The sequence below is a fragment of the Oncorhynchus masou genome, chromosome 25, assembly GCF_036934945.1.
Source record: "Oncorhynchus masou masou isolate Uvic2021 chromosome 25, UVic_Omas_1.1, whole genome shotgun sequence".
Classification (NCBI taxonomy): Eukaryota; Metazoa; Chordata; class Actinopteri; order Salmoniformes; family Salmonidae; genus Oncorhynchus; species Oncorhynchus masou.
This window is the reverse complement of record NC_088236.1, coordinates 10,173,160-10,197,611: the sequence shown is the minus strand read 5'-3', so window position 1 is coordinate 10,197,611 and position 24,452 is coordinate 10,173,160. Positions and strand designations below refer to the sequence as shown.

The window sequence follows — 24,452 nt, the reverse complement described above, 5'->3', positions numbered from 1 at the left end:
TCTCCACTGAGATTCTCTGCCTCTAACCCTATTACAGGGGCTGAGTCACTGGCTTACTGGTGCTCTGCCATGCCGTCCCTAGGGTGGGTGCGTCACTTGAGTGGGTTGAGTCACTGATGTGATCTTCCTGTCTGGGTTGGCGCCCCCCTCGGGTTCGTGCCATGGGGGAGGTCTTCGTGTCTCAGGGTAGTAGGTTGGTGGTTGAAGATATCCCTCTCGTGGTGTGGGGGCTGTGCCTTGGCAAAGTGGGTGGGGTTATATCCTGCCTGTTTGGCCCTGTCCAGGGGTATCTTTATGAACATCTTGGCCATGTTCTGTTATAATCTCCACCCGGCACAGCCAGAAGAGGACTGGCCACCCCTCAGAGCCTGGTTCCTCTCTAGGTTTCTTCCTAGGTTTTGGGCTTTCTAGGGAGTTTTTCCTAGCCACCGTGCTTCTACACCTGCATTGCTTGCTGTTTGGGGTTATAGGCTGGGTTTCTGTACAGCACTTTGTGACATTGTCTCATGTAATAATGACATTTGATTGATTGTAGCAAAAGATAGCCTTAGAGCCATTTTACTGGTTGAAGTAGAAGTGTTTTTTAAATGTAATGCAGTTGATTTGCAATGATGACACAAACATTGTATTAAGCAGGACATTCATATGAGCCTTAATATCCCAAAGTAGTGTGAAATGCACTCATAAGCAATATGTAAATAGAGGCTTCTTTTTCTGGCGTTCTATAAGAACTCTACTATTGTTCTGCCACCAACTTCAAAGGGATCTATATTAATTGCTTTTGATAAGTTTAAATTTGTGATGGCATGTTTCATTCTTATTTTGCCCAATGTAAATGTTGGTTGTAGCCTGGCGGTCAAGAGCGTAGGGTAAGTAACTGTAAACATTGCTGGTTCGAATCCCGAGCTGACTATGTGAAAAATCTACAAATGTGTCCTTGTGTGAAGAGCGTCTGCTAAGTCACGTAAAATGTTTGGCTTCTCTCCTATGTGTAACCTTTAATTACCTTGGCAAGTCAGGGTGTGGGTGTTTCCTCTGGAATTTACACATTTACGACTTGACAGACAGGGATGGAGAAGAGAACAGCGCCCCCGTCGAGCATCACCATACAGTACGATACCGTGACAGACCGACTGCAGTCAGTCCAGCAACTGGGACAGCAGTGTGTCGTTCTTAAACTTCCATTGACGGCAGAAAAACAGCTTTTTTGTGTGTGTGCTTTGACGTGACGTGATGAGCGGCAGGGTTGGCGACCTCAGCCCGAAGCAGGCAGGGGCATTGGAAGAGGTAAATATATTTATTGTAGGCTACATTTCTGTTTTTGTGTAGCAATTATTTATGTTTTTGTCGAAGTGACAATCGCGGATACTGTTGAGGACGATAACACCTGGAACCTAGAAAACATATGGCTACAGTTAATTGTACTACCAATAGAATATTATTGCATCATGTCGTTCTCCCTGAAGTTGCTCTATAAGGGCGTTTTCACATAGTTCTGAGCTGTACGCCTAGTTCGTTTCAGAGAGCTTAATTTGATCAAGTTGGTTTCACACTGGCAAATATCAAACCAAAATGCCTAAACAAAACCACGTGTTCATGCAAGTAATTTGTTTATTGGAGAATAATGCTCACGTTAAGTCAATATATGATTATCAAAAAGCATAACTTGTGTGTCCCAAACGTCATATTACTTTTGCCTTGGTCTTCCAACAACATGCAGGAGAAACAGCGCAATAGCTGCACCAATATTCAGTAGCCTATGTCCCCTACCCTAATCTGCATCGGTTGCGTTCGTAAATGCGCTGATACTCACAGATATCAAATTACCGTTGGTGTGCAGGCGAGAGCACCGAGGTCAAATTAGTTTCGTATTGGATATTCGGTATTCTGCCGTGAATAGCTGTTGAGCTCAGCATGCCATGACTATGAACATGATGTATTCTGAATCATGGGGAGGATGGAAAATGATAGAGAGAGTTTGTGGTGATATTGTTCCATATTAATGGATTGAAGATGTTTTGTTGATGCGAGTTGGGTGCCTGTTTGATGACATCTAGTTGACATCGGAACGAATACAATTCTACCCATTAAAGGGGCAATCTGGGATTGGTACATCCATTTTTCGACGTTTAAATTATTACTATATAGCCATTGATTCTTGAAGAATGTAACTTAAAAATGCCTCATGAGCAACGGTCCTACCCCATCAGAACCCCAAATCTATGCTTGTTTACTCAACTGTTTGTAAACAATGTAATTGGAAACAAACACTGTATAGCTTCAAAACATGGTTAAAACTATAATTTTGATATCATGGATAGTTAGTCCTTGCATCCATATTTTAGATTACTTGTGTCTATTTATTTGAGAGCGGTTACATCTCTCATGCGACATTCCCTCAGCAGTTTACCAAAATAAAGTGGCGGGGTAAATGCTTTGTTATTGTTTGAAACCCAGATTGCCCGTTGAGAAGGGGTCCACCTGCAGGACTATCCGATGTCCATGATCCAGACTTACTATCTCATAATTCTGACTTAAACCTAACTGGATTTGACATCAACCTCCTGAAGGCCTATTATTCCATGAATGAATTCTCAAGATATTATGTAACATTATTTAAAGCTTATGGAATTGAGTTTCTCCGGTCTTGGGTCGTTACTGTGCTTTTATGTCAACTTTCTAATATAGTCTTGTGTTTATGTTTATATCACGCCAAGCTCAAACATACAAGCAGCTGTCTGATTGTTTGTGTTCTCTACGTATCTCTACATAACACATTAATATGCCAGAATCAACAGACATGTGACAGTAGTGTCACAGATTGAGGCAGTGTGTATGATTATGGTTTCATCGGTCTTATTTTATGATATTAAATGTGATGTCTGAGTGTGCTCTCTAGTGGACTTATTTTTGTGATTGTTAACTTATGATTGAAAATAGGAATTTCCCTCAGAAGTCACACTATTGAATTTATTTTGACCTATGCGCTTTGTTTAATGTGTAAGAATAGATTCACTTCCACATTTTGAGGTGGATTGCATGTGATTTTAGACAAGTGTCTGTGATTTTCATACCACAATTAATTTCATATCATGTGCTTTCATTCATGTTTACAACTAAACCCTTGTCTATCACTAACACACCTTTGGTCTCTCTCTCTCTATATATATATATATCTATCTATCACTGCCACCCCGTTTCATCCTTGGGCAGTTTCGAGAGAGGATTCAGGATGTTCTTCCACTACTTCCTGCTCATCATGACCACTTCCTGTTGCGCTGGCTCAGAGGTGAGGTAAACTAAAGTTGGTGGGAGACTGAGGCTAACTACAGCTGTTGCTTCATCACGGCATGGTGGTGGGCTTGGAGTTGGACTACTATAATATTCTACGAGGAGAGCTGTAAGGCTGTTAATAAGACCATGCTTGTGTATGGACCAACTCTCAGGTCTAGCTGGGTTACTGGGATACGCTATGGAAGAAGTCACATTGAACACGCAGAAAAAGCAGGCGCAGATATTGTAGTTTGACCAGAATAATTTCAGCAGTTGAAACGTGTATTTCTCAATAGTTTTTCAACACATAGAAGTAACCAACAGCTTTTCAAATAGAAAGCGACCTTTAGGGAACTTACAAAACCTGCTTACAGTAAATGCCTTCAGTTGGGTGTTATGGGGGAAGAGTTTGAGAAAGAGAGAAAACATTTAGAAACCAAGTTGTTTAGCTTGGACATGGATATTGTTAGTGTCTGTGGTCTAGAGTTGATTGGTCGAGTGACAGGTTGGAGTAAGACAGAGAGTGACAGGTTGTAGGAACACAGAGAGTGACAGGTTGTAGGAACACAGAGAGTGACAGGTTGTAGGAACACAGAGAGTGACAGGTTGTAGGAACACAGAGAGTGACAGGTTGTAGGAACACAGAGAGTGACAGGTTGTAGGAACACAGAGAGTGACAGGTTGTAGGAACACAGAGAGTGACAGGTTGTAGGAACACAGAGAGAGACAGGTTGTAGGAACACAGAGAGAGACAGGTTGGAGTAAGACAGAGAGTGACAGGTTGTAGGAACACAGAGAGTGACAGGTTGTAGGAACACAGAGAGTGACAGGTTGGAGTAAGACAGAGAGTGACAGGTTGGAGTAAGACAGAGAGTGACAGGTTGGAGTAAGACAGAGAGTGACAGGTTGGAGTAAGACAGAGAGTGACAGGTTGGAGTAAGACAGAGAGTGACAGGTTGGAGTAAGACAGAGCGTGACAGGTTGGAGTAAGACAGAGCGTGACAGGTTGGAGTAAGACAGAGCGTGACAGGTTGGAGTAAGACAGAGAGTGACAGGTTGGAGTAAGACAGAGAGTGACAGGTTGGAGTAAGACAGAGAGTGACAGGTTGGAGTAAGACAGAGAGTGACAGGTTGGAGTAAGACAGAGAGTGACAGGTTGGAGTAAGACAGAGAGTGACAGGTTGGAGTAAGACAGAGAGTGACAGGTTGGAGTAAGACAGAGAGTGACAGGTTGGAGTAACACAGAGAGTGAGAGTATTGTTTGTTTTCTTTAGTATTTTAAATGTGTCTGTCCTTGTCTGTTACTGTACCAGTGTTTTGTTACTTGTTATGTTTTGTGTTTGTGGACCCCAGGAAGTAGCTCCTGCTTGTTCTAGATGGGACTGGGCTGAACTCACACTGGGCTGAACCTGTAAAACAGGTTTCAAAGGAGAGAAGGCAATTATCATGGTTCACAAAGGTTCCTTTAAAAGCTGAGAGATCCCATGGCACTTATCATAAGAGTAGGGGTGTTAACCTTGGTGTCCTGGCTAAATTCCCAATTTGGCCCTCATACTGTATCGTCATGGCTACCTAATCATCGCCATCTTATAATTGGTTCATTCACCACCACCCCCCCCCCCCCCCTCCTCTCCCCTGGAACTCTTCCCCAGGTTGTTGCTGTACATGGGAATGTGTTTTTAAAAAAGTGGAAAGACATTTGAATCCAAGGCAAATTATTGCACCAGTCGCCTGCTGCTGTGTGGAGCAGAAGAGCCATGACATGGGAAATCACTGTGCCATTTTGTTTAGAGAATAAAGATATGTAGCTGTGTTACTGTAGACTTCATCCAACAGATTTCAGGGCACGTACACTATTCGTGACCCATGTGACAGGAAGACGGGGTGAACCCAGAGGTTGTTGACCTTCTTCTTTTTTTCTTCTTTTTTTTTCTTCCACGCAAACATTGAACAAGTCTGGCGTTGCATAGCAACATCACTCAGAGGTAATGGTCTGGTCTGTCTAGACCAGGGATGGGCAACTCGACCACGGCCCCCATTTTGTGTGCTCGTGGATCTAAATGTAATTCATTACAGTTACTAGTGCTGAGCGATTAGTGCTTCTTGAGGTCTGTTGGGTTTCGCTTTGATTATTCCCCAAAAATATTCACGGTTTTCAATTTTGTTTTCGAGGGTTTTTTATTGTTGTTGCGCTATGCATTATGTGGGTTGAATGCTGTAACAACACTGAATAAAGTCCTATGATGGTAGGGACGGCCTATTACTGCTGATCGCTTAACAACCTTCATTTACACACGTGACTTTACTGTCATAAAATGTTCCAGTTGTGTTTATTACAGTAGTTTTACTTGATGACTTTGTTTCATTCCAAGTCGTCTCTTCTCTAGAGCTGCTGTCTGACAAAAATCCCTATTGTAGTAGTTCTTCACAGTTAATAAGGCATACTGTTCTGACTGCTGAGTACCAACTGTCAATGGGCGGATCACTTTTCACAAGTTGCCTTTCAAAGTGTTTTGCATTACGAGGGACACAAATTGTCTCACTTGCGCCAACATGTCGACTGCAGGAACAAAAATAATGTGACCAAAGGGAAATGTAGTTTTGACTCCAAGTTTCAAAAGTTGCTCTTCGCCGACTTCATCCCGCCGCCATCGACCTGCATAGTGGGAGGCAATCACAAGGTTTTTTTTTGTTTGACCCACAGGAACGTGACCAATGACGTGACTGAAACAGGAAACAACTTTGCCTCAGTTCATGTATACAGTGGATACGTACAGATGAATGTGATATTTGAGGCTCTCGCTCTCACCAATTGATTGTACAATGCACAAACATATTTTCAGGTTGTGAGTGTTTGATTTGGGGCTGGAGACATGTTTACTAAAGAATGTCAGTCATTGCCATGTTGCACTGAGCCTTGCTGTTGGAAACACCACATCAGTGTCCGCTTTTGGTGTGGCATAGATGCACCTCTCCTGACTTCACTCCGAGACTTTCCCCTTACCACTCAAACAAGTTATTTATTTACTTGCCTAGTTAAATAAAAATGTTTGTTTGCTATGAAGATACAATATCACTTAGGCCTATTATTGATACAGCATCGCCTTTAGGCTCCAACACTGCTGTCATCCTTACCTCCAAGCCTTGATTCAAGTTGGATGTACAGGCTAATCTATTGCAGGACTCTGAAGCCAGTTTGAAATGAGCCACATTAGCCCCCCCCCAGTCAACGACAACGGCTGCGTTTAGACAGGCAGCCCAATTCTTTTGATCAATCAGATCAGCTCTGAGAAAGATCTGACGTGAAAATATCTGATATGATTGGTCAAAAGTCCAATTAGTGGGGGAATAAAATATCAGAATTGGGCTGCCTGTCTAGATGCAGCCCTTGTGTATTGACCATTCAGAGCTAATTGTGCTCTGGGTGTTACTGAGTAGGCCGATATCCCATTTAATGACTGCACAGTCCATAGGTTAGGCTGTAAAGTGCAATTCGAATATTCAATATGCACAATATGCTGACGGGGAAGGTGATTTCCCACAGTCAAAGTCCTGCAATCCAACAGCAGGGCTCTACAGTGCAACCATTTCACTCACATATTGAGCCTAAGTATTTTGTTGTGTGACCTGGAAGACCACCAGTGCGCTCGAAAAAAAATGTAAGGATTTTAGCTTTCAAATCCAAATCAAATGTATTGGTCACCATACACGCGTTTAGCAGGTGTAGCAAAATGCTTGTGTTCTGAGCTCCAACCGTGCAGTAATATCTAACAGTTTCACAACATAACCCAAAATACACATAAATCTAAGTAAGGAATGCATTAAGAATGCATACATATGTCAGAGAGGCATTGGACTAAGATACAGTGGCATAGTATAGAATACAGTATATACACATGAGATGGGTGATGCAGTATTTATAACCTGAAATATGGTGCTCCTGAATTTCTTTGTGTGCGCCTATGTAACAGTATAACTTTAGACCATCCCCTCGCACGAACCAGGGACCCTCTGCACACATCAACAACAGTTTACCCACGAAGCATCGTTACCCATCGCTCCACAAAAGCCGCGGCCCTTGCAGAGCAAGGGGAACCACTACTTCAAGGTCACAGAGCAAGGGGAACCACTACGTCAAGGTCACAGGGCAAGGGGAACCACTACTTCAAGGTCACAGAGCAAGGGGAACCACTACTTCAAGGTCACAGAGCAAGGGGAACCACTACTTCAAGGTCTCAGAGCAAGGGGAACCACTACTTCAAGGTCTCAGAGCAAGGGGAACCACTACTTCAAGGTCTCAGAGCAAGGGGAACCACTACTTCAAGGTCTCAGAGCAAGGGGAACCACTACTTCAAGGTCTCAGAGCAAGGGGAACCACTACTTCAAGGTCTCAGAGCAAGGGGAACCACTACTTCAAGGTCACAGAGCAAGGGGAACCACTACTTCAAGGTCACAGAGCAGGTGACGTCACCGATTGAAACGCCACGCAGAGTCCCTCTGTCCGGTGTCTGTGTGCTTTTGCCCATCTTAATCTTTTATTGGCCAGTCTGAGATATGTATTTTTCTTTGCAACTCTGCCTAGCAGGCCAGCATTCCGGAGTCCCCTCTTCACTGTTGACGTTGAGACTGGTGTTTTGCGGGTACTATTTAATTAAGCTGACAGTCTGAAATCCCTGAGCGGTTTCCTTCCTCTCCGACAACTGAGTTAGGAAGGACGCCTGTATATTTGTACTGACTGGCTGTGTTGATGCACCATCCAAAGTGTAATAATAACTTCACCCGGCTCAAAGGGTTAGTCAATGCCTGCTTTTTTACGTTTTTTACCCATCTACCAATAGGTGCCCTTATTTGCGAGGCATTTGAAAACCTCCCTGGTCTTTGTGGTTGAATCTGTGTTTGAAATTCACTGCTCGACTGAGGGACCTTTTACAGGTAATTGTATGTGTGGGGTACAGAGATGAGGTAGTCATTTAAAAAATCATGTTAAACAATATTATAGCAATCTAGGTAGTAGCATGCCATTTGGGAAACAGCCACTGATTGACCCCTGCTGTCAGCTGGCCACTTAATCACCTTAGCTAGAGTATTAGATAGGCTGCTTGGCATCCTATCCCTTCTGGGTCAGTACTGTACAGTGCTGCTACTGTAAGTGGGAGGTCTGATATAAGGTTTTGGCACACAGTGGAAGGAAGCCTCAGGCAAGCGACCAGATGCTTTAAATCTCTTAAAGGAGCCTTCAAGCTGGAATTTTTCATGGTGAAGCAGCCACGTCTGTTTGCAATTTTACAACAACAAAGAAGTTACTGCAAACAAACAAACAAGCAACAGTTTTTCCTGCTCTGACATCATTACACGAGCGATAGAAGAGCACCTGTGCTGCTATTTTTTTCCTCCCACGCTGCTGCTCAGTTTGGCAACAAAAACAATAACAATGGTGGTGGGGCGGCCAATGGCACGGATTCCCATCTTTAATGGAGGCTAGCGATAGTCTGTTGTCATGGTGACACAACCAGCTCTGCCCTGCTCATTGGCTGAAACCCAGAGTGAGGAATAAATGCAATGTCTGGGTATATAAAGAGAGATGGAAACCAGGGTTTCAGCCAATTATAATTGAAGGCAGTCAATTCAGGAAGTAAACTAAAATCACAATTAAATAATAGAAAAAAAAGACGTCCGTTTTCAATGACCTCTCAATAAAGTGAAAAGTAGAAGCTATTTATTTTAAAAGTTTGTACATTTCTGAATGTAAAATTCAAATCACATGCCCTCATGGGGTGGCAGGGTAGCCTAGTGGTTAGAGCGTTGGACTAGTAACCGAAAGTTCAAATCCCTGAGCTGACAAGGTACAAATCTGTCGTTCTGCCCCTGAACAGGCAGTTAACCCACTGTTCCTAGGCCGTCATTAAAAATAAGAATTTGCCTAGTAAAATAAAGGTAAAAAAAAAATAATTAGTCCCAACCCTGATGGAAACTAATTCTTCACAGCCATAGCTGACCGAGTCAATGTGCGTCCAAATAGAACCCTGTTCCCTCTCTAGTGAACTAAAATGGCACCCTAGTCCCTCTAGTGCACTCAAATGGCACCCTAGTCCCTCTAGTGCACTCAAATGGCACCCTATTCCCTCTTCAGTGCACTTCTTTTGACCAGGGCCCATAAGTAGTACACTAAATATGGACAGGGGAGCTATTTTGGACACAACCCGTGCCTCTCATCGTCTTCTCATGAACGAAAAGGGGACTTGGGGTCATTTCCTGTTTGTTTGCCAGCAGTTGATAATGTTTTAATTGTGGAGGACAAAGATGCTCTGTGTTTCTCAAATAGACATAATACATGTTGAATAACCGCACACATATATACACACACACACACACACACATTCCCAATCACCATCAGCTGTTATCTACAACCATAGCTATTATTCATCCTCCCCCCCCCTCCTCTTCTCTCTCCCCCTTTCTCCCTGGCCCCTTCTCTTTCTCCTCTCAGCCAGGAACTTCAATGTCAACAAATCAGAGGCCATGCTGAGAAAGGTAACCCTCCCAGGCCACCCCTCTCCTATGTTGTTCTTATTGAAACATGTAGCGATATGGCTATCTGTTGTATATTGTCAATGCTACCATTAGACTAGCCCTATTGTGACCAGTGGTTTGTCCAGCCAGCCTTACACAAGCCATCTGAAATAATGCTACCATTAGACTAGCCCTAGTGTGACCAGTGGTTTGTCCAGCCAGCCTTACACAAGCCATCTGAAATAATGCTACCATTAGACTAGCCCTAGTGTGACCAGTGGTTTGTCCAGCCAGCCTTACACAAGCCATCTGAAATAATGCTACCATTAGACTAGCCCTATTGTGACCAGTGGTTTGTCCAGCCAGCCTTACACAAGCCATCTGAAATAATGCTACCATTAGACTAGCCCTAGTGTGACCAGTGGTTTGTCCAGCCAGCCTTACACAAGCCATCTGAAATAATGCTACCATTAGACTAGCCCTATTGTGACCAGTGGTTTGTCCAGCCAGCCTTACACAAGCCATCTGAAATAATGCTACCATTAGACTAGCCCTAGTGTGACCAGTGGTTTGTCCAGCCAGCCTTACACAAGCCATCTGAAATAATGCTACCATTAGACTAGCCCTATTGTGACCAGTGGTTTGTCCAGCCAGCCTTACACAAGCCATCTGAAATAATGTGGGGAAAGCCCATGGAAAATAGCAGGGATTGTGTCACAGAAAAGTGCTGCTCACAAAACAGCATTTAGTCTAATGCGGAACATTAATCTCATTAAACAATTTAGCCAAGCCTACTGTACCATTATGTCACGTGACATTTGATATCCCTTTCATGCTGAGGGGGTATTTATGCAGGTATTAGTCACTCTGACAGTCTGACTGATCCACTTAACTCACTATACTCACTGTTCTCCTGTCTGTGTGAGCGTGTGTGCGTGCTTGCATGCCTGTGTAAGAGCGAGGCAGGGGGGAAGGGTGCAAAGAACATGCTATTACATGTAAAAACTGTTCTATCATGTTTTATTTCAGCACCTTGACTTCAGGAAACACATGAACGCAGACACAATCACCACAGAATGGCAGCCTCCAGAGGTACTGGTCTCTTGTATTAATAGTGCGTTCTAGAAGAAAAAGAAACGCACACCTATAAAGACGAGGTGCTGGCTAGCGGAGTAGAAACTTGATAATAAAAATAAAAGAGAGCCGCACACTCTTGGAGCTCAGATGCAAAAATTTAATACCAACGTTTCGACAGCCAAGCTGTCTTCATCAGGGTATAATCACAAACACTGCGGGATGACTCGTTTATATAGTGTCAAAGGACACGGGTGTCTGTAATCATGGCCAGGAGTGGCCTAATATCATTGGTTAATAATCAAATATTAAAATGTCATACAAAGAACAGCATACAAACAAATGGATAGCATATGATCATAGATTAATTTGACTATACAAGTTTACACACAATTACAATGGCAAAATCACAATAATCACAAGAATGGCTTCAGATCAAAGTCTACGTTGAGACCGAAGGGCGCAAGGGTCTTTAAATTAAAGATCCAGGCAGCCTCTCGTTTTAACAATAAATTATCAAGGTCACCCCCTCTCCTAGGGAGGGTGACATGTTCGATGCCAATATAACGCAGTGACGAAATCGAGTGGCCTGCCTCCAAGAAGTGGGCCGCAACTGGATAAGTCAAGTTTTTACACCTAATGGTGCTACGGTGCTCTGAGATACGTATCTCAGAGCACCGTAGCACCATTAGGTGTAAAAACTTGACTTATCCAGTTGCGGCCCACTTCTTGGAGGCAGGCCACTCGATTTCGTCACTGCGTTATATTGGCATCGAACATGTCACCCTCCCTAGGAGAGGGGGTGACCTTGATAATTTATTGTTAAAACGAGAGGCTGCCTGGATCTTTAATTTAAAGACCCTTGCGCCCTTCGGTCTCAACGTAGACTTTGATCTGAAGCCATTCTTGTGATTATTGTGATTTTGCCATTGTAATTGTGTGTAAACTTGTATAGTCAAATTAATCTATGATCATATGCTATCCATTTGTTTGTATGCTGTTCTTTGTATGACATTTTAATATTTGATTATTAACCAATGATATTAGGCCACTCCTGGCCATGATTACAGACACCCGTGTCCTTTGACACTATATAAACGAGTCATCCCGCAGTGTTTGTGATTATACCCTGATGAAGACAGCTTGGCTGTCGAAACGTTGGTATTAAATTTTTGCATCTGAGCTCCAAGAGTGTGCGGCTCTCTTTTATTTTTATTAATAGTGCGTTACCATGGTATTCATAGTGTTATCATGGCAATTGCAGTGTGTTACCATGGTATTAATAGTGCGTTACCGTGGTATTCATAGTGTTACCGTGGCGTTAATAGTGCGTTACCGTGGTATTCATAGTGTTATCATCACAATTGCAGTGTGTTACCGTGGTATTAATAGTGCGTTACCGTGGTGTTAATAGTGAGTTACCGTGGTGTTAATAGTGCGTTACCGTGGTGTTAATAGTGCGTTACCATTGTATTTGTGTCCAGGTGATAGAGAAGTACCTGTCAGGTGGGATGTGTGGGTACGACCGTGAGGGAAGCCCCATCTGGTGGGATGTCATCGGCCCCATGGACCCCAAGGGCCTCTTCCTGTCAGCGTCTAAACAGGACTTCATCAAGTCTAAGATCAGAGACTGTGAGATTCTGCAGAAGGAGTGTGAGCTGCAGTCTGAGAGGGTATGAGAGGGTTTTATTCATACAGTATGACCTGACCAGGACAAACTCCTGGCACTAACCTTACTGAGATTAGATACAAACTCCTGGCACTAAGCTTACTGAGATTAGATACAAACTCCTGGCACTAAGCTTACTGAGATTAGATACAAACTCCTGGCACTAACCTTACTGAGATTAGATACTGGCACTAACTTTACTGAGATTAGATACAAACTCCTGGCACTAAGCTTACTGAGATTAGATACAAACTCCTGGCACAAACCTTACTGAGATTAGCTACAAACTCCTGGCACTTACCTTACTGAGATTAGATACCGCTAATGAAGTGGTCCTGTCTAGAATCTTTGTCATCTGTTAAAACCTCTGGGTTACAGATCTGAGATGATACTTTGATACTCTCCCTCTCTCTCCCTCTGTCTCTCCCTCTGTCTCTGCTGTAGTTGGGGAGACATGTTGAAGCCATCACTATGATCTATGACTGTGATGGTCTGGGTCTCAAACATTTATGGAAGCCTGCCATCGAGACTTACGGAGAGGTACACACACACACACACACACACACACACACACACACACACACACACACACACACACACACACACTGTTCTGTAGAATCCAGAGTGTGAATGTGATGATACTGTGTGATCGTTGTGTTGTTGTTGTACCTCTACAGATCCTGACCATGTTTGAAGACAATTACCCAGAGGGCCTCAAGAGACTGTTTGTCATCAAAGGTAAGTTTCATCACCACTAGCACAGGGGGTAGGGACCCCCTACCGTTCCAGGTATTTGAACTATTCCACAGCTAGCACACCTGAATCAACTTGTCAACAAATCATCAAACCCTTGATTATGTGAATCGGGTGTGCAAGTTTATGGCTACAACAAAATTGTGAAATGTCTTAGTATCACCGTGGTAAACCTACCTGTGTAGTGTGTCTCACATATCTTTATTTAAAATATACAGTTGATGTCGATTAGTAGCATTGCCTTTAAATTGTTTAACTTGGGTCAAACGTTTTGGTTAGCCTTCCACAAGCTTCCCACAATAAGTTGGGTGAATTTTGGCCCATTTCTCCTGACAGAGCTGGTGTAACTGGTGTAGGCCTCCTTGCTCGCACATGCTTTTTCAGTTCTGCCCAAATTTTCTATAGGATTGAGGTCAGGGCTTTGTTATGGCCAAGAAATGTGTGGAGTGGTTGAAAAAAATAGTTTTAATGACTCCAAACAAAGTGCATGTAAACTTCCCACTTCAACTGTATATATTTTGTGGTACTTTTTACCCCTTTTTCTCCCCAATTTCGTGGAATCCAATTGGTAGTTAAAGTCTTGTCCCATTGCTGCAACTCCCGTATGGACTCGGGAGAGGCGAAGCTGCGCAACTGTGTCTCACATCTCTTAAACCTGTATGAGACACCAGTGTATCGCACCATAATGTCGTTTACATGGTCCTTTCTCCCCTCCACCTCTCCTCAGCCCCTAAGCTCTTCCCTGTGGCTTACAACCTCATCAAGCACTTCCTGAGTGAGATCACTCGCAACAAGATCATCATTCTGGGGGGTGAGACACTTCCTTATTGACATCGGAATGTTCACATAAAGATGTACTGTTCTAGAATGCTGAGTAAAGAATTGTCAGCTCTATGGATGCCATTTCTGTTAGTCTCACACTAGGTTGTGAATACATACAGTATGTATACCCATCTTAACCCTACATGTAGATGAAGGTTATGAATGTACTAACTGTTATCCGCTCTGAATAAGCTTCTGCTAAATGACTGAAATGTAACATGGTAACATCAGTCTCTCTCTCTCTCCTCACCTGTGTGTTGTGCAGCGAACTGGCAGGAGGTGTTGTTGAACTACATAGACCCAGAGCAGCTTCCTGCCGCGTATGGAGGGAAACTCACCGACCCTGACGGGGACCCTCGCTGTAGGAACAAGGTGAGCTCGCATCACTAGGAAGTGGGATGCTTCTTTCATGGGGGGGGGGCAGTGTTTTCATGACCCCATTCTCATGTTGCTACAGCTGGAATGATAGGCCGGAGAGCTAAATTCTGCACGCATTACTGCTCGTAAGTAGTTTTTTTGGCGCTTTTTGTTGTACATGGTGACTACATTTCTGACTTTCATTTTCAGCATTTAGTAGTTTCTCCACACCTGCCTTAGTGGTTTTGCAGTAGGATGCTGCATACTAGATACTAGGCTGTGAGATGAGAGCAGCTTTGCTTTGCTGCCTGTAAAGATGCAGTAGGCAGGACTAGTGAATCATAAGCTGCGTCCTGCTGGCGGTGGGGCTAGATAAGGAGTCTCTGTCGGACAATTGAACTGGGTGATCCGTTGAGATTGTGGACTGTACAGCATCAAGAAACGATTCACAAGCAGTCTTGACAGGCTCTTCATTCCTTCTGGTCACTGAGATGTTATAGGCGCTTTCCTTTGGATCTGCTTCCACAGGATACAGTCTGATGGCGATTGGGTATTTTATGTTAGACAATGTTGCTGTCATTGATCTGCTTCTTCTTGCTCTACAGTTCAGTCCTACCTTTTCACCTTGGACCTCACTGCTAGCCAACACCGCCAATGGCCATTTTAGTCATCTTCATGCCATTAACTGCAGTTGTTAGTTGTTGTCTAGATGCAGGCTTGGGTAGACACATGCTGACTGATAAATTGGTAATTTCATTACCCAGAAAAACTGATCTTATGTCTGATGTCTCTGTAGATATATAGGTAGAGATGTCTTCCTAACCGGAGATGACGAGCAGAGGAGGACAGCTCTTTGTCATTCCAAAGGAGGCCCAGGAAAATCTCATAGAACTCTTGGAATCTTTGAGTATTTTTGGAATGACTTTGGAATCTTCAGGAAGACTAAGATTCTAAGGACTGAAACTCTCTACTTCCATTCGATTTTTGAGTCATTTAGCCATTTTCAACATGTGAACAGGAATTTAGTTTGCTTTTTATCATTGGTAGTCATCGAGCCCCATACTTTTAGCTATGATCCCACTACTTTATGTGTAGTGCTTCGGTCAGGTACTTGGTGGAGCATTTCTTACTTGTTGACTTCTCTGTGAACGTGAAGAACTAATGCTCAATCCAAAGAGAGTCATGTAGAGACATGACAAAAGCAATTCAAATGTGTTTGACGAGACTTTGGTCTGAACTAGGTTAATGCCTTGTTGGCCCGAGTTCAGACCAAAGTCTCATCAGATATATTTGATAAGTATTATCATATCAAGGGTCAAGACTTCCACAGGTCCTAGTAGTTCTACATTCTATGTGTGGAATGTTGCAACTTCTGCTGTGACTGAGGCGCTGGAAGGTCGTGCAGACATCATCACCTATTTACTGTATAGAGAGATTATATTAGGGGGTCTGTTTGTACAGTACAGTGTACAGGGCAGATTATGCAAACAGTCAGTCAAAGTTGAAAGGTCATTGTTAACACGTTTACCGTTGGCAGTGCCACATGCGTTTGGGCCTGTTAGTGTCTGCACCCGTGCTCAGTAGTGGTGCGCGGGTCAGCAGTTTGTTCACCTGCAATTGCTAATAATTCATCCGCATGACTATATGTGATAAAGTGAAAATGTCAGACCCTCACCTGACCCTAAATATAATATTATATATATATATAGAAAATACACTGGACAGTCTGAGATGACCAAAATACTTTTTGAAATGCCGTTTTTTAGAAAGGCCTATGTTACTGTTTATAATTTCCAACATTTTGTTCGGCTATTTTCAACTTGTCTATAATTAGACACATGCAGCTTCTCTTCTGTCATTATACTGTATGTTGCCCTAGAAGACTAAATAAACTCACCAGAATAATAACATACATCGATAGAATTAACCCTTCAATCTAGTTCGCATTGGTAAAGCTTGTTTTCTTTCCTAAAGCCACTTGCCCTGTGGATATAACCGTATTGTCACGCCTTGGTCTTAGTATTTTGTGTTTTAGTTTATTAGTTAGTCAGACCAGGGTGTGACATGGGTTTATTATGTATTGTAGTTTCGTATTGGGGTTTGTAGTAGTTGGGATTGTAGCTGATTAGGGGTGTGTGTGTTTTATAGGTTTGGCTGCCTGAGGCGGTTCTCAATCAGAGTCAGGTGATTCTCGTTGTCTCTGATTGGGAACCGTATTTAGGTAGCCTGGTTTTCGCTTTGCATTTCGTGGGTGATTGTTCCTGTCTCTGTGTTAGTGTCACCAGTCAGGCTGTAATAGGTTTCACGTTCCGTTTGTTGTTTTGTATTTATATGTTATTCATGTATAGTTCGTTTTGTTTGTTTCACTAATAAACATGAGTAACATACACGGTGCATTTCGGTCCAACTCTCCTTCGACAAAAGAAGAACGTCGTTACACGTATCACTAGTGCTCAGCTCTGAACATTCCACATGGCATGTAATGATCCTGTATGATCCCAGGCATGTAATGGCCCTGTATGATCCCAGGCATGTAATGATCCTGTATGATCCCAGGCATGTAATGATCCTGTATGATCCCAGGCATGTAATGATCCTGTATGATCCCAGGCATGTAATGATCCTGTGTGATCCCAGGCATGTAATGGTCCTGTATGATCCCAGGCATGTAATGGTCCTGTGTGATCCCAGGCATGTAATGATCCTGTGTGATCCCAGGCATGTAATGATCCTGTATGATCCCAGGCATGTAATGGTCCTGTATGATCCCAGGCATGTAATGGTCCTGTGTGAACCCAGGCATGTAATGATCCTGTGTGATCCCAGGCATGTAATGATCCTGTATGATCCCAGGCATGTAATGATCCCAGGCATGTAATGATCCTGTGTGATCCCAGGCATGTAATGATCCTGTATGATCCCAGGCATGTAATGATCCTAGGCATGTAATGATCCTGTGTGATCCCAGGCATGTAATGATCCTGTATGATCCCAGGCATGTAATGGTCCTGTATGATCCCAGGCATGTAATGGTCCTGTGTGAACCCAGGCATGTAATGGTCCTGTGTGAACCCAGGCATGTAATGGTCCTGTATGATCCCAGGCATGTAATGGTCCTGTATGATCCCAGGCATGTAATGATCCTGTATGATCCCAGGCATGTAATGATCCTGTGTGATCCCAGGCATGTAATGGTCCTGTATGATCCCAGGCATGTAATGATCCTGTGTGATCCCAGGCATGTAATGGTCCTGTATGATCCCAGGCATGTAATGGTCCTGTGTGATCCCAGGCATGTAATGGTCCTGTATGATCCCAGGCATGTAATGATCCTGTATGATCCCAGGCATGTAATGGTCCTGTATGATCCCAGGCATGTAATGATCCTGTATGATCCCAGGCATGTAATGATCCTAGGCATGTAATGGTCCTGTATGATCCCAGGCATGTAATGATCCTGTATGATCCCAGGCATGTAATGGTCCTGTATGATCCCAGGCATGTAATGATCCTGTATGATCCCAGGCATGTAATGATCCTGTGTGATCCCAGGCATGTAATGGCCCTGTGTGATCCCAGGCATGTAATGATCCTGTGTGATCCCAGGCATGTAATGGCCCTGTGTGATCCCAGGCATGTAATGGCCCTGTGTGATCCCAGGCATGTAATGGCCCTGTGTGATCCCAGGCATGTAATGATCCTGTATGATCCCAGGCATGTAATGGTCCTGTGTGATCCCAGGCATGTAATGATCCTGTATGATCCCAGGCATGTAATGATCCTGTGTGAACCCAGGCATGTAATGGTCCTGTATGATCCCAGGCATGTAATGGCCCTGTATGATCCCAGGCATGTAATGATCCTGTGTGATCCCAGGCATGTAATGATCCTGTATGAATTAACTGTGGACTGATGTTAATCGCAACCTTCTCATGGTCCTGAGTGAACCGTCATTCTCCATCTTTCTCTCCCCCCACTCACATGGAATATACCACTCTCCTTACTGCCCCCTGTTGGTAGCTTGCAGTTACTGCTGGAACTAAAATATTTTACTCTTCCGTCTGTTTGGTAGAGCTGAGGGCTTCCTCTCATGTGTTTGGTAGGGCTGAGGGCTCCCTCTCATGTGTTTGGTCCGGCTGAGGGCTTCCTCTCATGTGTTTGGTCCGGCTGAGGGCTTCCTCTCATGTGTTTGGTCCAGCTGAGGGCTCCCTCTCATGTGTTTGGTCCAGCTGAGGGCTCCCTCTCATGTGTTCGGTAGGGCTGAGGGCTCCCTCTCATGTGTTCGGTTGAAGGCTGAGGGCTCCCTCTCATGTGTTTGGTAGGGCTGAGGGCTCCCTCTCATGTGTTCGGTTGAAGGCTGAGGGCTCCCTCTCATGTGTTTGGTAGGGCTGAGGGCTCCCTAACATGTGTTTGGTAGGGCTGAGGGCTTCCTCTCATGTGTTTGTTCCGGCTGAGGGCTCCCTCTCATGTGTTTGGTCCAGCTGAGGGCTTCCTCTCGTGTGTTTGGTAGGGCTGAGGGCTCCCTCTCATGTGTTTGGTAGGGCTGAGGGCTTCCTCTCATGTGTTTGGTCCAGCTGAGGGCTCTTTCTCATGTGTTTGGTAGGGCTGAGGGCTCCCTCTCATGTGTTTGGTCGCCTGAGGGCTCCCTCTCATGTGTTTGTTCCGGCTGAGGGCTCCCTCTCATGTGTTTGGTCCAGCTGAGGGCTCCCTCTCATGTGTTTGGTAGGGCTGAGGGCTCCCTAACATGTGTTTGGTAGGGCTGAGGGCTTCCTCTCATGTGTTTGTTCTGGCTGAGGGCTCCCTCTCATGTGTTTGGTCGCCTGAGGGCTCCCTCTCATGTGTTTGGTCCAGCTGAGGGCTCCCTCTCATGTGTTTGGTAGGGCTGAGGGCTCCCTCTCATGTGTTTGGTAGGGCTGAGGGCTCCCTCTCATGTGTTTGGTAGGGCTGAGGGCTCCCTCACATGTGATTGGTCCGGCTGAGGGCTTCCTCTCATGTGTTTGGTAGGGCTGAGGGCTACCTCTCATGTGTTTGGTTGAAGGCTGAGGGCTCCCTCTCATGTGTTTGGTAGAGCTGAGGCCTCCCTCTCGTGTTTGGTAGAGCTGAGGGCTCCCTCTCATGTGTTTGGTTGAAGGCTGAGGGCTTCCTCATGTGTTTGGTAGGGCTGAGGGCTCCCTCTCGTGTTTGGTAGGGCTGAGGGCTCCCTCTCATGTCTGTTGAGGGTTACTACAGAGGAAGACTAGATTAACCAGTAGAATGAGGACAGTCGGTGTGGTCAAATAAAATTTGCTGTTCTTGTTTTTAATGCAAATAAAATAAACAATGGACTTCAGAAGCGTATACTCTGGACTCTCATTTCGAAACTATGAAACCTCAGAAATGTGTTCATAGTAGTAAGTACGCCTTTCTTTCTTTATATCCTTTTATTTCCTTCCCTCAAAATAAAATAAAAACTTGTTTACTCCCCTAACATTGTTCCTGTGTTTTTATCAGCTCGACCCACATGATCCATCCTCTAACACTGTATCACTGTGCTCCAGATCCACTACGCAGGACCGGTACCTGCTTCCTACTTCGTGAGGCAGTCCGTCAAGGTGGATTATGAACAGTGTCTGACAGTCAGCCGAGGCTCCTCACAGCAACTGGAGTATGAGATACTCTTCCCTGGCTGTGTGCTCCGGTGAGTGGGAACCTGTTAGCATCTCTATCCCTATATCACCATCGCTGTTCCTCACTCTGTTTCTTTTGCTGTATGTGTGTTGTGTATAGTGTAAGCCCAGAGGAAAATGAACCCATGAATATTTCTCCCTGTTGTGTCCTGTGCAGGTGGCAGTTTTCCAGTGATGGGGCAGACATCGGCTTCGGGGTGTTTATGAAGGGTAAGATGGGGCAGAGGCAGAACGCATCGCAGATGCAGGAGGTGGTTCCCAGCCAGAGATACAATACCCACCTGGTGCCTGAGGACGGCTCTCTCACCTGCAGCGAGCCTGGGATCTGTGAGTACAGGACAGCCAGACATGGCGACACAAGGAAATACACAAAACCCTCCTCACAATAACATGCTGATCCAAACCATACTGTGCTTAGCTTGGGTCTTTTTGGTTCCAGACGCTATACAGCTTGGTTTGGCTCGGCTCGGTAAGGTTGCAGGGGCACATGAGAACCAGGCCTGGTATACAGGGATACAAACGCTGCATTTACACAGGCAGCCCAACTCTGAACTTTTCCCACTAATTGGTCTTCTGACAAATCAGATCAGCTTTTTTTGCCATAATTTGGCAAAATATCCGAAATGGGCTGCTTGTGTAAACATTGCCAAAGAGGACAAGGGCAATAGGTCAAGGTGTAGAAGGACCTGACTGAGGAGAGACATCTAAGTTGTTTTCTTTTGTTTCTCCAGATGTGCTGCGGTTTGACAACACCTACAGTATCTTCCAGTCCAAACGCATTAGCTTCACGGTCGAGGTCCTGCTCCCTGGCCAATCGCAATCTCTGAAGAAAATGATTGGGATGGAATCTGGGGCCAGCAACCAATCACAGTCCCTGAAGAACAGGAGTCTGTCAGAATCTGGGGCTAGCAGCCAATCACAGTCTCTGAAAAATAGGGGTGGGTCAGAAAGGGGGGCTAGTAGCCAATCGCAGTCTCTGAAAAACAGAAGTGGGTCAGAAAGGGGGGCTAGCAGCCAATCGCAGTCTCTGAAGAACAGGGGTGGGCCGGAATCTGGGGCCAGCAGCCAATCGTGACAGACGTTACTGAGTTGCTAATCTCTTGTGGACAGATGAAACGGGCGAGAATCTGTCAAGGCTCACATAGACTTATGTGATTACAAGCAGAAGTAGCTCCTCGTTTTGGGTTTACATCATTGAATATTTGGACAAATTAGGATTGGGTGAAGGCGGGGTTTAAACTGGTGCCGTGATTTTCAAGCCTGTGTGCAGATGATAAACGGTTTCCACTAGATTCCACAGCCACAAAGTCTAAATCTATTTGTTTTTTGCCATGATAAACACTGGTGAAATTAGGTTTGGCTGAGAGTTTCCGTTTGGGAAGGAGGAGACTTCGTTTCCTTTGCACATAATTAATCAGAATTGTTAACGGCAATCCCCCCAGCAGTAAAACAGGATATTAGATAATTTTACTTCTAAGTAACCAAGATTAATGAGTTGCTGGCCTGTCCTAGATTATAGTGTGTCCCAAATGCCACCCTATTCCATGTATAGTGCACTTTGGGACACAAGCCTGAGTCTTACCCCCCAACCATGGTCAGTGAATACTTGAAAGCACTGAAACAGACCCCACTGGTCCGCACTGAGGGATTTCATCTGACCATGGACCGTTCCATATGCTGCTCAAACAAACAAATGTATGTAGCTCTGATTCAGGGGGTTACATGTGGCTTGCTGATGCTGAGACTTCAACATCAGCAAGCTGCACGTAACGCCCTGGAACAGAGCTAGGACGTACACTGAAGAGAAACCAAGAGTTCCACAACTCAGGGTCCCTAGAATGTAGATGTATTCAAACACAAATGTCAATAACAACTGGCTTACTTGAACAGTATGTTTATGGAAGAGATATTTTATCTCATAGCCCGGGGATATCTACTATAGATGAATGTCATTGCAGGTTATTGTTCAGGGCATATTATATTTGCAGTGCTGAAGCCACAGAGCAGGGCGTATTATTTTGCAGTGCTGAACAGGGCACATAGCCACAGAGCAGGGCGTATTATTTTGCAGTGCTGAACAGGGCACATAGCCACAGAGCAGGGCGTATTATTTTGCAGTGCTGAACAGGGCACATAGCCACAGAGCGGGGCGTATTATTTTGCAGTGCTGAACAGGGCACATAGCCACAGAGCAGGGCGTATTATTTTGCAGTGCTGAACAGGGCACATAGCCACAGAGCAGGGCGTATTATTTTGCAGTGCTGAACAGGGCACATAGCCACAGAGCAGGGCGTATTATTTTGCAGTGCTGAACAGGGCACATAGCCACAGAGCAGGGCGTATTATTTTGCAGTGCTGAACAGGGCACATAGCCACAGAGCAGGGCGTATTATTTTGCAGTGCTGAACAACCTTCTCAAAATTCAAGGAATAAGGAAAGACTTCAGAGATTCATTCTCTCTCTATCTCTCTAATTCAAATAATAATAATAATCAAGATTCTGCCCCTAGTTCTGCCCTGCATACATTGTTTGTAGTTTTCCTCTGACAATGTAGGATAATGGTACAGAACTCTGCATGCAGGGTTTCAATTAGGTGTTTGTCCCATTGGGTAAAATCTTTGCAAGTGGATCCCACACCTCGCTGCCATAAATTGCAATTGGTTCAATGACACCCAATTAGTTTTAGCTAATTGGTATTTCAATTTTAATTGTTTTTTTAATGGCGTAGAATGCCCTGCATGTTTTCTCTCTCAGTTCATTCACTGACCCGCTAAGGTGTCCAGTTGAACTTATTTTTAAACATAAGTAATTGTAACCTAAACCTAAGTAACCTCGCTCTCCCTCCTCCTCCTCTGTCTTCTTCTCTCTCCCTCCTCCTCCTCTGTCTTCTTCTCTCTCCCTCCTCCTCCTCTGTCTTCTTCTCCCTCTCCTCCTCCTCCTCTTTCTCCCTCTCCTCCTCTGTCTTCTTCTTCTTCTTCCTCCTCCTCCTCCTCCTTCTCCTCTGTCTTCTCCTCCTCCTCAGGCCATTTTGAGTGTGTATTTTCTTTTTGTCATCAAACATTTCTGTTGAACATTTTAAATCCATACATTGACATACCAGTAAGTTTTATTTTCAGGGAAAACAAATATATATATATATTAGTTAAATATATTAGTTAAAGATATTTAGTATTGTTAAAGCAAGACCTGTGAGAAAGCTAATATCCACTGTACAAGGTATTGTCTCGTTAAGCATCAATACACTACAACAGGGGTTTATTTTCACATGTATTACTGTTTACAGAGATAACTCAATCTATTTTAAATATACCATCAGCTTGACTTTTTTTATTTGAGGGACCTGGGAAAATGTTGTTTTGAAGCTCATTTCTGCAATGTAGTTTAACAAGACTCATGACATCTTTCAGATAGGCTATTTACATATGAATAAGAATAATAGATAAGGAAGATAAAGTCTAGACCCAAGTTCCCCAAATGTTTCCAAATATGTTTTATGGTAATTTATATGAACCCTCAATGTAATTATACATATTCTCTTTTAAAGAAAGTGAATAGATCAATTGATAGCAACAGAGTCACACATTGTGTCAAATTTCTATGACTCCTCGGCATTAGAATGTCGTAGCTTAGCTTCTGAATGTTATAGAGACAAACCAAAGATATTAATTCCCATGTGCATCAGAGTCGTGTCTTCCTCTGGCATTTTACCGCTTGTTGCTAGCTTAAAGCGGTTTTTTTTACCACTCAAATCAAGGAAGGTCCTGTGCCACCCTCCCACAAAACGTTGGCCCCTATAGGGGGCGTGCCCCTAGGTTGGAATCCCTGCACTAGAATGACATTCCATGTTGTTGTATAATTTGAAGCAGCTTGTTGCTGTATATGGGCGATTCTGCAACTACAGGCACTTTTGCTGGGGGTCACAGTTTCGCATTTAGTTTAATTTTAGCTTAATTTATTTGCACCAAAGAAGACAAGTGATAAACACCCATCCAGATAACAATGAAGCAGTGTGCAGGTGTGGTTGTCAGCCCAAGGACTGATATACAAATCACCTAAAAAAAAACTAATTACAATACATAAGTACCAAAATAAAAACGTTTAGTTAAAACAGATATCAGATTACTGAGTAGTTTGGTTCATCATGCTGACCCCCAGTCTTCATGGAGGGGGTTATTGGGTAGTTTGGTTCATCAGGCTGACCCCCAGTCTTCATGGAGGGGGTTATTGGGTAGTTTGGTTCATCAGGCTGACCCCCAGTCTTCATGGATCAGATTACTGAGTAGTTTGGTTCATCAGGCTGACCCCCAGTCTTCATGGAGGGGGTTACT

At 44.1% G+C, this 24,452-nt stretch overlaps 1 protein-coding gene across 2 annotated transcripts; it reads left to right on the top strand.

The window, feature by feature from the left end:
• Positions 1-1,098: 1,098 nt before the first annotated feature.
• On the top strand, positions 1,099-24,236 carry LOC135513761 (SEC14-like protein 2). 2 transcript variants are annotated; one of them, XM_064936670.1, is made up of 12 exons: positions 1,099-1,287; positions 3,214-3,289; positions 9,761-9,804; positions 10,813-10,875; positions 12,342-12,530; positions 12,971-13,066; positions 13,204-13,264; positions 14,007-14,090; positions 14,367-14,473; positions 19,996-20,135; positions 20,282-20,451; positions 20,856-24,236. In XM_064936670.1, the coding sequence occupies exons 1-12, from the start codon at positions 1,234-1,236 to the stop codon at positions 21,197-21,199; spliced, it is 1,428 nt and encodes a 475-aa protein (XP_064792742.1). In that variant the 5' UTR covers positions 1,099-1,233; the 3' UTR covers positions 21,200-24,236. The 2 variants fall into 2 exon arrangements, with proteins under 2 accessions (XP_064792742.1, XP_064792743.1); XM_064936671.1 differs by lacking the exon at positions 3,214-3,289.
• Positions 24,237-24,452: the final 216 nt, after the last annotated feature.